The following is a 17132-nucleotide window of genomic DNA, read 5'->3' as shown; positions in this document are numbered from 1 at the left end:
GGGTCGCCATCGCTACTCACTACGCAGTGCGGTACGCAGTGACACGAGCGCTTTTACCATCTGTGATGTAGCCAATTTCATTCTCGACGTTTTCAACGATGTATTCATACGTATCGGCATTCTTGGTCAGTTTTTAACACACCGCGGCTACTGCTTCCTATCTAAGTAGTCGACGACATTCTTCGGTCCAATCACAAGTTCACCACAGCGAACCACCCACAGACGAGCGCCTTACTGAACGCCTTAATCGTACACTAATGATACGCCTGCAATGTACGTGCCTGAGGACCACAGGGAACGGGGCATGAAGCTACCAATTATGGCCTGCGCCTGCAATTCTTCCAGTTACGACGCAGCTCGTTACCCACTTTTGTATCTACTGTTTGCCTACTACCCTCCATTGCACAGGACACCGCACTCTATCCTCATGCAGATACATCTACTCCCTATGTTTGGGATGCTCTGACCAGTGCCGAAATTGCCTACCAGATTGCCCGCAATCCCTTGTCGGCTTCGCAGGCTAACCATATATGTCATTATGAGCGCGGACACCAGGTTAACATCTCTCCAGGATAGCTGATATTCCTGTGGTTGCCGTCCAGTCGCGTTGTCCTATGCGGTAATTTGAAGTTTTAATTACCGCCGTGTAGTGATCCCTTCAAAAAAGCTACATCATCGATATGCAGGCATGTCTGCACATGCTTCTGCATAATGTTAGGCATGTATAATGTATTTACTTACTCTAAAAATGATGGAGAAGCCATGGGACGGTCTGAAACAGCTGATCACCAAAAAAAACGAGAACTCTGGCCCTTCCACTTTATGAGGGAGGATGACCAGTGAACCTGTGTATGTGGGCGCTTAATGGCGAACTGCACCTTGGCCATGGGTCGCCCCTGTATTGCACTATCCTAGGAATCGGCCCGCATGTGGGCAGTGCTTGAAGCCTGCTTCACCTCCGCTGCGGGTCAGCCCGCTATGGCACTATCTTCAGGGTGGACCCACGTATGGAGAGTGCTTAACGCCTGCTTTATCTCTGCCCCGGGTCGACCCGTCATTGCACTATCTTCGGGATTGGCCCACGTATGGTGATTGCTTAACGGCTGCTTCAGCTCCACAGTTGGTTGACTTGTTATTGCCCTATTTGCGGTATCCGACCACGCATAAAAAAATGTTGGTCTACGCTCAGACGCGATCCGTCAGATCCTAGTCATAGAGAGCTTCGCTGTAAAAACATGGCGCCTCTTCTTTTTCCTCTTCTACGCTCTTTCGGTGAGGCGTTACACTTTCCTCTGGAGCTGACGAAGCTCACTGAACGAATGAGAGTGCAGGTTGATTGTAGCATTTCAATCGTACGTCGTTCACAAATTTCGTCTTGCGTAAACGACCATTATCCGGGATCACTTCAGCGATGACATTGGTCACGTCACTCAAGCATTCTGGAATGACGAATGGGCCCGAATACTTGAAAGCAAGCTTATGGCAAATCACCCTTTAACGAATTAGTGTCTACAGCCACACGACATCACCGGTGGCGAATCTTACGGGCAAATGTTGCGCGTCGTAGCAAGCCTTAGAACAAGTATGCCATGATAGGGTTCTGGGCCATGAACGTCGACGTGCTTTTTCGACACGACAAGATATCCGTGTGACAGAAACGCCTTGGTTAGTTTGAGAAGGAAGTTTGGCCTGGACAAAACCTTAAGGATGGTGAGCATACAAGAGAAAGAAAGGTTCGCATCTTGTGACTTTATGCTTGGCTGTTTTGAAAGCAAACGCCAATACGGCGTTTCAATTTCTATGATCCGCTGAGGCATACACTGGAAACATAGTGACCAGGGTACGATTGGTGAGCTCAGTAAGATCGTTGCTTTGTGGATGGTAATGCGTGGAATGGCGATATTAAGTTTAACAAAGGCTTAGTACTACTTCCACGACCTCAGAAGTGAACTGCCGGCCGCGATCATTCGTCATCACACAAGGAGCTCCGGAGCCAATGATAACTTAATGTAGAAGAAACCCCGATACATTGAGTGCTGTTGCTGTGACAAAGGCTTTTGTTTCAGCATAAGTGTTAAGTAATCCACGCAAACTATTTTCGAGCAGCCAGAGGTATACTAGCGGGAAGGACCCACTAAATAAATGCTCACTTTCTCAAAAGGTGAAGTTGGCGGTATAACAGCTTCCAGGTTTCCTGCAGGGGCCGTAGTCGGTTGTTTGCGGTGTTGGCACACATTACTGTTAGCGACATGCTGCTTGGTTGTCTGCCACGACTGAGACCAATGAAAACGTAGTCGGAAGCGCTGGAGCGTTCACAGGAATCCAAAGCACCCTGGTGTAAGGTCGCCGCGCATGGCTTGAAGTGCCGCAGACGCAAGCATTTTGGCATGAGGAGTAGCAGTGGAGAGGACCCTTGTTGCAATAATCACAAATGGCGTAGCTCGGTAAGATCGGCTGGTTGCATGAATAATCGGGTTCAGTGAAGGGTCGTGCTGCACGTTTTTGAAGACGGCGGCTAGAAAAGTCCGATGAGACTGTAGTTAAGCAGTTGTCGAAATCGTGCCCACCAGTGCCCTTGCTCAGAGTGGGAAGACGGGATTAACGCGTCAGCATCTGTGTGGAACAGACCACTATTGTAAGGGAAGACTGGTATTCTTGGAGCCGCAAGGCCCGCCTAGAGAACCGGTCAGCTGTGTCACGTAGTCTAAAGTACCTACAAGGGAAATAATGGCCGGTAACAATCTTGAAATGGCGGCCGTACAAATGTGGCCTGAACTGGTGGATTTCGAAACAACAGTAAGACAGTCCAGTCCCGTCACTGTGTAATTGCTCTCTGCTTTCGTCAGAGTAAGACTTGCGTAGGGAACGACGTGTTCACGGGCGTCGTGAAACTGGACGAGCACAGCACGAACACCCGCATCAGTGCGGTTAACGCCTCCGAATCGAAATGGAGGAGAAGTGGCACAGAGGTGAGCAAAAATTTCAGTTGCTCGAAAGCAGTCTCACAGAGAGCGATTATATAGGGAGCGTACTTGCGAAGCAGGCCTGCCAGAGGTAAATCAAGTTGGGCAATGCCTCTAATAAACCTGCGGAAAGAAGAACATCGGCCCGGAAAGCTTTTGTGGTCTTCTACTGTCTTTGGCTGCTTGGATTTGTGAACGGCAGATATCTTTTGTGGGTTTTGCTGTATACCGTCCTTGTCGACGAGATATCTCAGCACATGGATCTGACGCTCACTGAAGTGGGACTTCTTCGAGTTTAAAGTGAGGCCAGCCTGTTGAATGCAGTTGAAAACGACGCCGAGCTGCTGGTTGTGCTCATGCAAATTTCGACTGAAAATCTCAACATCTAAATAACAAATACAAATCTTCCATTCAAGATCGCGCAAGATGGAATCAATAAATTGATCTAAGGGTGCCGGAAAAATACGCACCCATCGATGGCTGCAACAACATATCGAGGCACTAACAGGTTTTCCTTTATCGTATTATTATTGTCAGGCTCGACAAGACCGCTGCATGATCCAATCCGGACACGGCAAGAACAGGCAAGACCAAACAGCTGTCCGAGCAGGCAGAGACACAGTTGAGACAGGGACAACACGTAGACTTGAACAGTCTGCAAATTATTAAGTATGGCGCAACGTTCTCCGTTGTAAAACATATCCTATCCCACAGCCAAGTGTAGCACTGCATTCACATAAGCAATCGATGCCTAATATAGCATCATGTGATGCGTGGAACAAAACAGTCAACCAGCATCTAAAACTTCGCCCGCCTATCACAACCAGAGCCCAACAAACACCAATGGGGCGCAAATTTTTGCCTTCAACTCCACACAAAGTTTTCTTCGCGTCCCAGGCGAATGTACCTTCCTGCCTTAAGCAATCTTTGAGCGAACGCTTATAATGTCACCCCATTCGACAAGAGCAGTAGTATCTACACCGTCAACGCAAACCTACGCACACACACGAACACACCTTGTTCTTCAAGATTACAGGTGTCGGAACTGCCGAGTCTGACCGCCGCACGATCGCACCTCGGCCGGCCGCACCCGCTAGTTTCCCAGCTGCGGCGGAGGAAGGCGACAGACGACGGCGTGGTGATGGCGAAAGGTGCGCTAGGGTCGGCGGCGCTGCAAGGTTGCGCTCGGAGACACGGGACTCTTCGTTAGATTCGTAAGGGGACTTTTGCTACAAAGGCTGGAGTCCGATCGACGTGGTCTCGTCTTCGTGGATACGAGATAAGTAGGCCGAAAAGCCTTGCGCTCGCTGCAGGCGGCGGCAAGAATAACGCGCAATACAGCCTCGCGAAACGCAGGCATAGCCGACATGTATTTACGAGAATTAGGACAGGATTACGAGAGAGCGTTTGATACAGTCGAAACCACAGCAGTCATGGAGGCATTAAGGAATCAGGGTGTAGATGAGCGGTATGTAAAAATACTGAAAGATATCTATTGCGGCTCCACAGCTACCGTAGTCATCCATAAAGAAAGCAACGAAATCCCAATAAAGGAACGCGTCAGGCTGGGAGATACGGTCTCCCAATGCTATACACAGCGTACTTAAAGGAGGCACTCAGAGACCTAGATTGGGAAGAATTGTGGATAAGAGTTTATGGAGAATACCTTAGTAACTTGCGATTCGCTGATGATATTGCTTCGCTTAGTAACTCAGGGGACCAATTGCAATGCATGCTCACTGACCTGGAGAGTCAAAACAGAAGGGCGGGTCTAAAAATTAACCTGTAGAAAACTAATGTAATGTTTCCCCGTGTCTCGGGAGAGAACGGCAGTTTACGATAGGTAGCGAGGCAGGGGAAGTTGTAAGGGAATACATCTGCTTAGGACCAGTGGTGACCGCGGATCCGGATCATGAGGCTGCACTAATGAGAAGAACAAGAATGGGCTGGGGTACATTTGGCAGACGTTCTCAGAACATGAACCGCAGGTTGCCATTATCCCTCAAGTGAAAAGTGTATAACAGCAGTGTCTTACCAGTACTCACGTACGGGGCAGAAACCTGGAGGCTTACGAAAAGGGTTCTACTTAAATTGAGGACGACGCAACGAGCTATGGAAAGAAGAATGATGTGTGTAACGTTAAGGGATAAGAAAAGAGCAGATTGGTTGAGGGAACAAACGCGGGGTAGTGACGTGATAGTTGAAATAAAGTTAAAGAAATGGGCGTGGGCAGGATATGTAATGAGGAAGGAAGATAACTGATGGTCATTAAGGGTTACGGACTGGATTCCAATGGAAGCGTAGCAAGGGGCGGCAGAAAGTAAGGTGGGCGAATGAGATTAAGACGTTTGCATGGGCAACATGGCCACAATTAGAACATGACCGGGGTAGTTGGAGAAGCATGGGAGGGGCCTTTGCCTGCAGTGGGCGTAGTCAGGCTGATGATGATGATGACGATGATCATTATGATTCTCCAATGGCAGCCGCGTATGGGAATCCACTATATTACGAAATAAAGCATCCTGAAAAGAGTGAGAAGAGGGTTCCTGTAGAAAAAAAAGCGGTTTAGATAAACATTACTTTCCGCTACGCTTGAAAGATTTACAAGCTGCGCAAGGCTGCAAAGTTTGGCTTAGATCTTTATAGCAGCGTATGCTACCAGCGGAATGTGTCTTTTCCTTAAGTTCAAGGGATGCTTCAGTGGCCCTTTAAAAAGCTTTGGCATTTTTATTGTAAAAGTTTGACTTGTAAACTATGGCAGAACTTGGAAAGCATTTTACTCATAAGTGGCCTTTTCCATTGGCCAGCGACCTTCGCTAATGCCATGGCCGGCGAACGTATTTGCTCTAATGATCTCGTAAAGACAATTGTAATGTAAGAATATTTGTTAATAGGACCCCTTTTCTTTTCCTTCGGTTATAATTTATTGCATTTCTTTTGCATTTACCAAGCATTCCACCCGTAAGTGAGCTTACCACCTACAATAATTGTTTTTGTGTTTGATAACATCTACTTCTCGAGTAAACTTTATAGTATGATGGGTTCCGTGTACGAAACTTTTCTTGAAAAGCGGATAGGTTATAAGAAGATACCGGTTTACGTCAATAGTAAGGGAAACACAGAGAAATCAAGTTCTCTGTTCGTGCTGTTAAGATCAACACGAACAGAGAACTTGATTTTATTTGCGGAATTTGTTTTGTTTATTATATAAGTGATGATGCGATGAATGTCGCCGGCGTTAGTATTTGTACGCAGAAAGGCCTTAAAAAACACAACAGAAAAATTTTCTCTAGTTTGCGGGTAACATAAAGATATGTATTTCAGCTTGCGTAAAATTACAAAAAGACTACGTAGTCTAAATATCCACATTACCTATCATGCGTCTGCAAACTCATGAAAAGCTCAGGATGCCATCAGAATATTTGGCCAGGTATTTCCAGTTATGGTTTGCAGACATCTACTTATATTCAGTTCGCAACATTGGGTTTCTTGTGGCAGCTTCGGTCCTCGCATGAAGTAGTGTTAGTACACGCCTTCAGAGCTAAAAATAGTCATACACTGTTACAAACCATCATGAAATTTATACACGCAATTGATTGCCCCATTGCTTCCGTATATGAATGCGCGACAAATGTTTTGTCAAAATGTTTGCGTAACAACTTACCTTCTCTCGAATTAGGTAGTGAGATTTTCCTTTGTAACGATATCCTATAATCACTCATAGCATATATAGAGTGAAACGTAATTATAGTTAACGTAGTATTACGTACTATACGTAATATATTTGGTAATTGCGATCGCAACGAAGAAATGTAGAGCCGTGAGTCCTGGTAAGGCCAGCTTGCAGGACGATTTGTAATGTAGTTCGCCGCATGGGGTTGCCAGTGAACATAATGCAAAACTCGTAGAATATACTGACATATGTAGTGGAAGGCAAACACTAAATTAAAAAAGGGCGTTGGACTTACAAATAGGTTTATTTAGGTCAAACATTGTCCCCCAAGACACCAGATGACGCATGTGTAAGATCAATCAGAGACGCATTTCTACGTAGTTATCACAAATGGCCATGTACCGCGTAATAATAGCGTTTGTAATTGAGTGCCAGTTGTATCCAGGGTAGATAAGGAAATCTAAAAAGACACATGTGAACACGCATACAAAATCAAGCCTGTGTGCTGTGCACAACATTACATTTTTGGATGGGAATGTGCATGTTGGTCATCCGGGTCGTTGTGTCAATGGTAGGAAGAGCGAGCATAACAGACTGTTTCCCAGGTGGCTACCTGTCATTGCACTGTAAGCACTGTGGTCTTTCGTTGCTGTTAGAAAACACATTATCTAGTACTAAAGCGAATACTCAACAGTTTGCGAATTTCAGTGCTTAAACTATGTTGTATTTACTGATGTCTTCTTTTAATGTTGCTGAATATGTTTCCATTGTTACCACCTGTATTTTAACCCCCCTACGATAATGACGTACAGGCGATGTAGGCATACCGAATAAATAAATAAATAAAAAGCTGATTCTGAAACATTTCTGCGTCAAAAATGTAGACGAGTATGTCGTACCTGTTCCTAATAAGCAAAGAGCATTAATTTCTAGACAGGCATGACCATTGGTTATTATTACGTGAAAATCTTGACTGCTGTTACGCGTGCACGGCTCGTTTTGCAGAGGACAACAAATTACTCAAATAAAACAAAATCTAAGTTGAGCGCTCTACCATACAAGTAGCCTTTTCATTTTTTCGGTATCCTTTTCCGTTCACCCATTACGCTCGCCGCCATACCGGTTATTAGCGCTCTGAGAAGTGCCGACATCATCGGGCGTGTGGAATTTTACTTTTTCTAAGCGCTTAATAGCCACCTTATAAAGGGCACAACGGGCTTGTTTACGTAGTTGCCTAGCGCTATACCAAGAACAAGCTCGCTTACCTTAAATTCCCTAGTCTCACCTAATATATGGATGAGACTCGGCTTTTCCATTTGCGACATCTGAAACGAGATAAATGGTCATGAAACAGGCTGAGATATCATTTTCCTCGCGTTTCTTTGGAGAATAAAGACAGCCGCATTCAAGGACAGTTAGAATGAATTGTAATGAAGGTAGTGTCATATGTTATATACGTAGTGGCATAGCATATTTCTAGCCTTAGAAGAGCACTTCGATTGGGCTGGTATGCTTTGCCAATGGAAAAAAATGCAATTTCTTGCTTGTTATCAACTATGTAACGCCTTCTGTGAACGGAAGAAGCTCACCGGGAAATGGAACCTTTCAGTGAGGAACAGTGTCCTGCGGATGCTTTCAAGATTTTCATTGTCCCACTATTTGGCTGTAAAATGAGCTCCCGAGTAGCGTTGAAGAATGCCAGATTGTAGCAGACTTTCATTCATTTCAAGGCACCATTCCCACGTGGTAGCGTTGCTATGTTAGTACTTATTTTTGTAGACAAGGTGTTCCATGCCCGCATGACTGAAATGCTTTTTTATTCGTTTTGTATTCCTCCTAGCACAACATGTTCACAGCGCTGCGATTTTCCAAATAAATGAAGATTAGTAAAGAATAGTCGCAGTTTCGTGCGAAAGGGGACCTACTGATTGCCATAGCAAATTAGTAGACAGCTGTACGGAGTAAAGGCACTTGCTTTATAACTGCTCAAACTCACTGACAAAGCGCTGGAATGTCGAAGCGCGGCAGCAGCAGCCAGTGATATGGCCCTCGTGCTGCCTCTCGCTTCGACACGAACTAACCGGCGAAAATACAGCAAACGCGGGAGGTCGCTTTCAACATAGGGCCCGCGCGGCCGCCCCTTAGGCAGCACACGTCGGAGTGGACGACCTCATCCTTTATTTTCACCTTGTGCCATTTGCGCGAAGGAAAACGGCGCGCTTCCTCTCTCCTTTCCTCCCTAGGGCAAGAATGAGTCAGCGAGAATGAACCGCCATGGTGGGCTCACGTTCGCACGCTGTCACTCGTACGGCGACGAAGTTGTCGCCCTTGGAACTTATATGGACCATCACGGCGGCGACGACGCCAACGGCATAAGTGCGCCAGGACTGTTCATATATATTCTATCGCAATCAAACGTTGTTGGGGGGGCTATTTTTGCAGCAGTACGAAGTAGCATATACACAATGTCTCCACTATCATGCACCAAGATTCAAAAATATGCAAGCGCCACATAGCTGGACAACGACAAGCTAATGTTGTTGGCTGTCACTTGGAGATACTCAGATAATTTTTTTTTTTGCATTTCGCCTACTTGCATAATTAGTACTGTTTACCAACCTCTCAAGTACTTTAACTAGATGAAAAGTGTCAATGGGAAAACTGTAGAGCAACATGAAAAACTCCTGTACTGCTCAATACTTGCTGCATCAAGTTGTTTTTTCGGAGCTGGAAAGAAGCCCGCCAAGACACACAAAATAGCCGCGCAATTGTCTGCCCGGGGCACATTGCGTGCAATCATTTGCGTGCATTTGCGGGCTTCTTTCACTCTCGGAAGACACTTTTATGTAGCACGTATGGAGCAACAGAAAGCTGTTTCGGCAGTTTTTCGTGATGCTCTACAATTGTCATATACTTATGATATGTGAGGTAAATATTTAAGACTAATTATGTATTTATTTATTTATTTATTTACAATACTGCCAGTCTCATATCGAGACCATAGCAGGTGGGCATATGATTATACATACATTTCATGGTTTATATACCGAATGGTAAGAACATGAAAACATGTAAATGGAAATACATAAAACAGGTTCAATGCACGATTTTACAACACTAATAATATGAATAACAAGAGAAACTCACAGAAATAGTACACTTCAGGTTACATACTCGTAAGGAATAATACAGTGTTATAAAAACAAAGAAAGAAACAAAGGGGGTAAATGTTTAGCTACAGTTTTAAAAAAATGGGGGTTCTGACAATTATATATGCATAAGATCTATTATTTCCTAATTAATTATTTAGTTTTCTAATAACTTAACAAAATCAGACTGCGATACTGTGTTAGTTACAGATGGATCTAGGTTATTCCACTCGCGGACAACACGGGGGAAAAAGGAAGACTGAAAAGTATCGTTATTGCAAAGGAACTCGTTTAGTGTATATGCATGATTATGACGAAGTACGCGGGATTTAGAAAAGGTAACGTATGCAGAGGCATTTATTTTTAGTCGGCTGTGTAATATTTGATGCAGAAATTTGAGTCGAGCTCGTTTTGCTCGTACAGCCAAAGTTTCAAGCCCTGACTGTCTTAGAAGAAGAGTAGGGGAATCACTGCGCCGGTATTTTCGGTGGATAAACCTAATTGCCTTTCTCTGGATTCTTTCCAGTTTAGATATGTTTGTTTTAGTGTGCGGGAACCATACTACATTAGCATACTCAAGGACAGGTCTCACAAATGTAATGTAAGTTAAAAGTTTGACGTTAGTTGGTGCCAACCGCAGGCACCTTTTGAGAAAGAAGAGTTTGCGTAATGCACAAGAAGTAATGTTGTTAATATGTGTTGTCCAGTTAAGGTCGGATGTTATTGTTAAACCAAGATATTTATGCTGTTGAACTCTAGTTACGAGGCTGCCGTTAAGTGTGTAGTGGAAAAACGATGGGTGCTTTTTTCTCGTTACTGTCATGCAAACCGTTTTGTTTGTATTAATAGTCATTTGCCAGTTATTACACCATTCGGTTATTTTTGCTAGTGCGTTATTGAGCTGAACTTGATCTTGGTGATTGTGTATTTCTCTGTATATTATGCAGTCGTCTGCAAACAGTTTGACTTTACAATCAATGTTATTTGTAATGTCATTGATAAAAAGTAAAAATAAGAGCGGACCTATTACTGAGCCCTGTGGTACCCCTGATGTGACAGGCACCGGGGCAGATGGCGTGTTTTCGATGACGACAAATTGGGATCGGTGAGATCAAAAGTTTTTTATCCATGCAGTAATAGGTCCATTGCCAATCGCAGCTGTAATTTTGACAGTTAGTTTAGTATGACACACACAATCAAACGCTTTACTGAAATCAAGTAAAAGTAGGTCAGTTTGATTATGATTATTAATACTTAAAGCAAGATCGTGTACGACCTCTGTTAGCTGAGTGACTGTCGATAAGCCTCTTCTAAAACCATGTTGAACATCTACTAGAATATGTTTTCGAAATATGCGGTTAAGTGTTTGAGAATAATGTGTTCCAAAATTTTACATGATGTGCTGGTAAGCGAGATTGGTCTGTAGTTAGATGGCAGGTTAGTATCGCCTGACTTATGAATGGGTACAACTTTGGCAATTTTCCAGTCTTCAGGTAGCTCTGACGTCGAAAGTGACTTGCGGTAAATAAGGCCAATATATTTACTTTTATATTCAGCATATCTTTTCAAGAACTCGTTGGGGATGTTATCTGGACCGTTTGATTTCTTCACGTCTAACTCAAGTAACTGCTTAAATATTCCAGAGTCATTTATTGTTAATGTGTCAATAGTGTGAAATGATGACGGTGGCAAATATGGAATTGCGTTGTTATCTTTAGTAAAGACTGATTGAAAGTGTTGGTTAAATTTATCAGCGAGTGCCAGTTTTTCCTCGCGTGGACGATCTGGTGTCGTTGCGGGGCGTGCGCGAAAAAAGTTCCAGAAGCGATTAGGGTTGTGATTGATAAGGTTAGGCAATGTTTCATTGAAATATATATGCTTTGCAAGCTTCGTCTTTAACTTGAGCTCGTCGGCAGCTTGGGAGAGTTGCGATTCTGTTTGTGTACTTGCGCCGGTCATTTTCATCTTACGCCGCAAACGTTTTATTCTGCGCTTGACATGAATTATATCGCGTGTTATCCAAGGATTCTTTTTGTTCGATTTTTTACTTTTTTTCGGGATGTAGTGATGCATGCAGTGCGATACTATACGCTTGAAATGAAGCCAGAGATCATTAACGTGGACAGAACTTTCGTTGGCAGTTTCGTAAAATTCTTGGTATTCATGCGCTAAATAGGTTAGTATAGCGGAATCATCTGCTTTTTCAAAATTAGGGACAATAATTTCACTAGTTTTGGCTGTCCATAAGTCAGGCGTCTAGTGGCTGTCACTAGACGCCTGACCATAAGCTGGTACTTTATTCTATGACGCAAACTTCGACGCTCGTCGCAATGGACCCTGACAACGACAGATTGGCTCGCGATGCTGGGCTGAACTTCAGCGATTTGAGCACTCACGAGCGCGACCTGCTCCTGAGCGCTCGCGCTGCCGGTTTCGTTGCGTACTACGACGGTGGCCTCGACACCGGCTCTCCGGAGCGGGAAAGCAACGAGGGCTTCCCACGACATCACATGGACATGGCATTCTCGCTGCTTGTTCCAAATGAAAGTTTCGCGAGCCAGCAGAAGCCGCACAGCACGACGCGATAACGAAACTACTGAAACTCCAAAGCGTGCGCGGCGCAGTCGAACGCGCAGAGTCGAGCGAAAACAAAACCTTTCTACCAACCATACTAATGAAGGGTAACGTCAAAGTGTTATTTTTTCTTAGAATCGAATAGACGTAGACAAGTAGCATTTGCTTCCGTCTTATAATCGAATGAAATGATATTTTTAATGCGAGTAGTTGAGTATTAGTAACGCAAACAATGAGGAGTGCTTTCGTCATCGGGCTAGTACCGGAATGTCGCTGGGGGGTCTCAAATCGTGCCATGCATTTACCTCAATTTCTCGGTTACTAAAGCTCTGTTCGCGATTATATTGATGCCTTAGACGTTCTAGAACATTGCTCTACCACTTTACCTTAACTTTCTGGTAACCTTTAGTGTCCCTTTAAGTCCTGGTGCATGATAGTTCGGACACGCTGTACAGCGTGCAGTGTGGTAACTGGAGGCAAGTGGGATGCACTAGCCATGAAAGTGAACGAGCGTAGTGTTAGTTTTTCGCCATCATGCAGGCGGCAACGATTTCAAAGTCAGGCACTGAGCCTCTCGAGAGGTGAGGGCGGAAGGCTTTCCTTTACAATCCAGTGTACGACGTCTTGGCAGTAGTCACGCAGGTCGCGTTAATGATTGTCGATTTCAAACACTACTACATACTCTTGAACGGCTATAGCTCGGTGGTTTTACACATGGCGCTATCCATTCATGCTTAAATAGTTGCGATCGATACCGGTAAATCGTCGGATGCTTCGAAGACGGTGACGTGGTGTTCACGCGGGCCTATTACTTGCAGGTCTGGTGGCAGTAAGACAGCAGGCAGCTCTCGATCAAAACGTCATTCTTCAACTTTCGGTCTTTGCAACACTGGGCTGTTCCGTCCGTCTGCTTCTGTCTTGCAGCATACTGCTATTTTGGTGCTTTTTGGACCCTGCTCTCGTTGAGGCCGGTGATCGCGGCTGCTGGTTTGCCGTGGTAAAGTTCACAAATATCATTGGGACCCTGCAAACTCGGCCCATGGATGCATGGCGGCGCCAGAATACTGACTGCAATCTAAAGAAGATTGCTTGTGCTAACTTTCGGCTTCACCTTTTCAGACCAAGGTCAGCTCAGGCGTGGCATACTTGCCTCATTATTTGGTCTGTCCATGCTGAATAGTACTGTATCGGTAGCCGGCTCCGCCTTTTACCACAATCTCATAGTCAGAATTTCCAGTTTTGAAAACTGAATTTTCTATGGCGGCTACTCAGTGCCAGTGGTTTAATCATGCTACTAGTAACTAGAGCTAGGCCCTCTATGACAGAGACATGCAATGGAATCTACCAGCCAACGTATTCAGCCGGCTGCCCACATGTACGCGGCCTCAACCATCAATGGTCAATGTAAACCGTCTATTTTGCTCGTTGCAACTTGAAATCATGGTTGAAGGGTGTTTTATATGGAACACGATGACCGCCTGGCTCCAGACACTGACATCATCAATACGGAGATTAGAGTGGCATCAACGAAAGGAAGAAGACGAGGAAGCATTGGTGGTGGAGGTCGGCATTGAGACTGCGGCAGGGGCTTTGCGAAGACTGCGAGGCCACGGATTGACGTGGTGGTGGTCACTGTGCGGAGTTTCGTGAGGCGAGAGGATCGTCGATTTGACTATCACTCATATGACACAATGCCCTGCCGATTTACGGTCCGAGAGTCGCAAGGCTGTGGTGTCTACAGAGCTTCACGAGGGACATCCTGTCATTCCAGTCCGCGGATTAAGAGAGACAGTGGTACGTCCGCCCACCCACTAGATTTTAGAGCGCAGCTCTTTGGCGTCCGTTCCTGGGTTTCGCGTCGTCGTCGGCGTTGTCGTCGGCCTCGTAACCAGCTCCGCCCCCCTTTCATCCCCCCAGCGCTAGCAGCGACCGACTGATACCGCTGGATGCCGCTGACGCCGCTAGAGAGTCAAGATAACGTGACTGCATAGAACACCGTCGCCGCCATGCAGAAAGAGGAGGAAAGGGTCCCCCCCCCCTGTTCTTGTGTGGCGGATAGGGTGCTCTTCAGTTGCCGACGCGCCGGTTATTTCACGTAGGCCCCGGCACGTCGACGACTACGTGACCACCTTCCCACGGCTAGACCTGGTTCTTAGCGCTGCGGAAGCGAGGGTATCATATTGTTTGTGTCGGCATCGGCGGCGTTGTCCCTGAAACCAACTCCGCAGCTGGGGTTGACACACTATCGGCGTCAGCGGCATCAGTCAGTCGCTGCTATCTCTTCCCTCCTCCCTTTATCGTGTTGTCCGCTTGCTGCGCGCGCTTCTGCCCCCATCGTTTGCCGCTGGGTGTACACGCCGCCCCCCTACCCCCTCTTCCTGCGAGTCTCCGGTTGTCAAAGCGCCGGCTCGAACTTAATTCCTTTCTTCGCTCCTCCTCCAATGCAACCCCTGTGCGGTGGCAATCAGAGAGCCAGATCAGTGGCGGCGGATCTGTATATGTGCACCGCCCGAGCCGAAATTGCCGCTGCCGTTCGCCCTGTGCGGTGGCAATCAGAGGGCCATCGTAACGCGTCCCACGGCTGTGACAACCTCGCGAGGCACTTGTATAGATCTCGTCTTTGAGAATCAAGCATTGGTGTACCAAGTCGAACATATATCAGTCTATTTCTCCGACCACAAAGCTTCCTTCATGACTGTCAAGAACTGTTAGTGGAGTCTTTGTTAAAGGAATACGTGTGAAAAAAAAATTCTGTGATAGCGCATACATGTGTTGCTCGATTTCTTTGCCTCAATCTATCGAAAAGCTGAAACAGCTTATTTGCTGCGCTCAAATTTCGCATTAGGAAGTAACGTAATCGTCGGTAATTTTTTTGATTTGACGATAACTTCGAGGTTCACAAAGACTGGACGATGAGGTTCATCCCTGACATCCATCCTGAAGACTGAGGGGTGACATCTGTCTTGTAGATTGAGCCCTTGAAGTCACTAAGGCATTGAAGTTGGACCTGTTATACCACCGTAGCGATGACAGCTTCAAAGATTCCAGCTTCGAAACGAAAATATTTGGGAGTGACCATTGAAAGTGCAGTATTAGTATCATGCCGTTTGCTATGCGATGTCACACGCCTCACGAAGACATTGATGACGACAAAGAATGACCTTGCACGTCACTTCATAGTGGTGTTACCGTCGATGTGACCGCGAAAAGAACCGAAAAGGAAGCTGTTGAGTTTCCGCAAAGCTTTCGCAGAAGATTGCCAGCAGTGACTGCTGTTTGATTATTCAGTTGCTCTTATCATTCGCTGGCGTATGCGCATCTAGGCGAAGGCACTCATTGTTCCTGGCAAAAAAGCCGACTCTTGTCAGCATAGAAAAGCTGATTTGCTACAGGTAAATATCGACTCATTAGAACATGATGCAGCAGAATATGACAACCTCGAGAAGCAGATTTCTTACGCAGAAGCTGGACTAGATGTTCGAACTTCACGAACTCCCCATTGCCGGTCACCTGGGTCAGTCACGCACCTACGACCGGATCTGCCGGCGCTTCTTTTGTCCAGTACTTGCTCGCTCTGTTCGTAGACACGTAGCTGCGTGTGAGAGATGCCAGCGACGCACGACACCATTGAAGCTCCCTGCTGGGTATCTGCAACTACTCGACATTCCCCCCGGAATAATTTTTTCGGGTTGGTTCGGATTTACTTGGCCCGTTTCCTATTTCTACCTCTGGGAACAGGTAGATCGCTGTGGCCACGCATTACGCCACGCGCTATGCCATCACCCGAGCGCTTCCTATAAGCTGCGAGACAGATGTCGGCGATTTTCTTCTACGCGACGTGATTTTCTTACATGGAGCTCCACGACAACTTCTCACAGACTGTGGGTGAACATTCCTATCAAAAGTTGACGCCGACATCCTGCAGTCCTGTGCCACGAGGCATAATTAAGCTATCCAAGTCACACCATCCGCCAACAAATGGCCTCACGGAGCGTCTCAACCGCACTCTCACAAAAATACTCGCAAAATATCTCTTCAGAGCACACTGACTGGGACCTCACTTTACAGTTTGTCACATTTGCTTATAATTCCTCGCACCACTACAGCACCGGTTATTCCCAATTTTTCCTTCAGTTCGTTCGAGAACCCGCACTGCCCCTCGACACAACCATCCCTGTTCACGCGGTACCGACAAGTAAATATGAACTTGATGCCATCGTCCGCTGTGCCCACGCAAGGGAAATTGCCCGTGACCGCCTTCTGAAATCCGAAGAGAGTCAAAGGCGGTTGTACGACAGGCGACACCAAGACGTGCACTTCCCGTCTGGTTCTTTGGTGCTTCTATGGTCTCCGTCGCGTCAGGTCGGCCTATCAGAAAAACTGCGGGCTCGTTAGACAGGCCCATACCAAGTGCTTGGTGCCGTGACTCCCGTCACCTACGAGATCGCCCTTGACGCCCCATCTGCTTCCCGGTCCAGTGATATCATGCACGTTACACGACTGAAGCAGTATCACCTTTAGAGGCTCCGGGACGTCGCTTCTGCCGCCATGTGATTATGCTAAACGCGTATGATATTTGATTGCTCGAACGAGGCTCGTGGGCGTCATCACTAGAGAAAAGTAGAGCAAAAAGGAACTGGGCTCGCGCTGGGAATCTAAGCGGTCAGCGCTGCAGCCGCTTTTGTAAATATAACCTGTAAATAGCTGCTCGTCTTACTGACTCATCCTTCGCGTAGCAATATACTTCTCGTAGCTGAAAAGTGGATTTGAAGC

The 17132-nt window shown here is 46.1% G+C and overlaps 1 protein-coding gene across 5 annotated transcripts in view; it reads right to left on the bottom strand.

Moving 5' to 3' along the window:
- LOC135910207 (uncharacterized) overlaps nt 1-17132 on the bottom strand; it is a 135554-nt gene that overhangs the window by 67094 nt on the left and 51328 nt on the right. For all 5 annotated transcript variants that reach the window (XM_065442257.1, XM_065442260.1, XM_065442259.1 and 2 more), the window contains exon 6: nt 7902-7961. In XM_065442257.1, the coding sequence (XP_065298329.1) occupies nt 7902-7961 (60 nt within the window). The remainder of the gene's footprint in view (nt 1-7901; nt 7962-17132) is intronic.

The sequence above is a fragment of the Dermacentor albipictus genome, chromosome 10 (assembly GCF_038994185.2).
Source record: "Dermacentor albipictus isolate Rhodes 1998 colony chromosome 10, USDA_Dalb.pri_finalv2, whole genome shotgun sequence".
NCBI lineage: Eukaryota > Metazoa > Arthropoda > Arachnida > Ixodida > Ixodidae > Dermacentor > Dermacentor albipictus.
The sequence above is the reverse complement of the archived record's forward strand: the minus strand, read 5'-3'. Positions and strand labels throughout refer to the sequence as shown.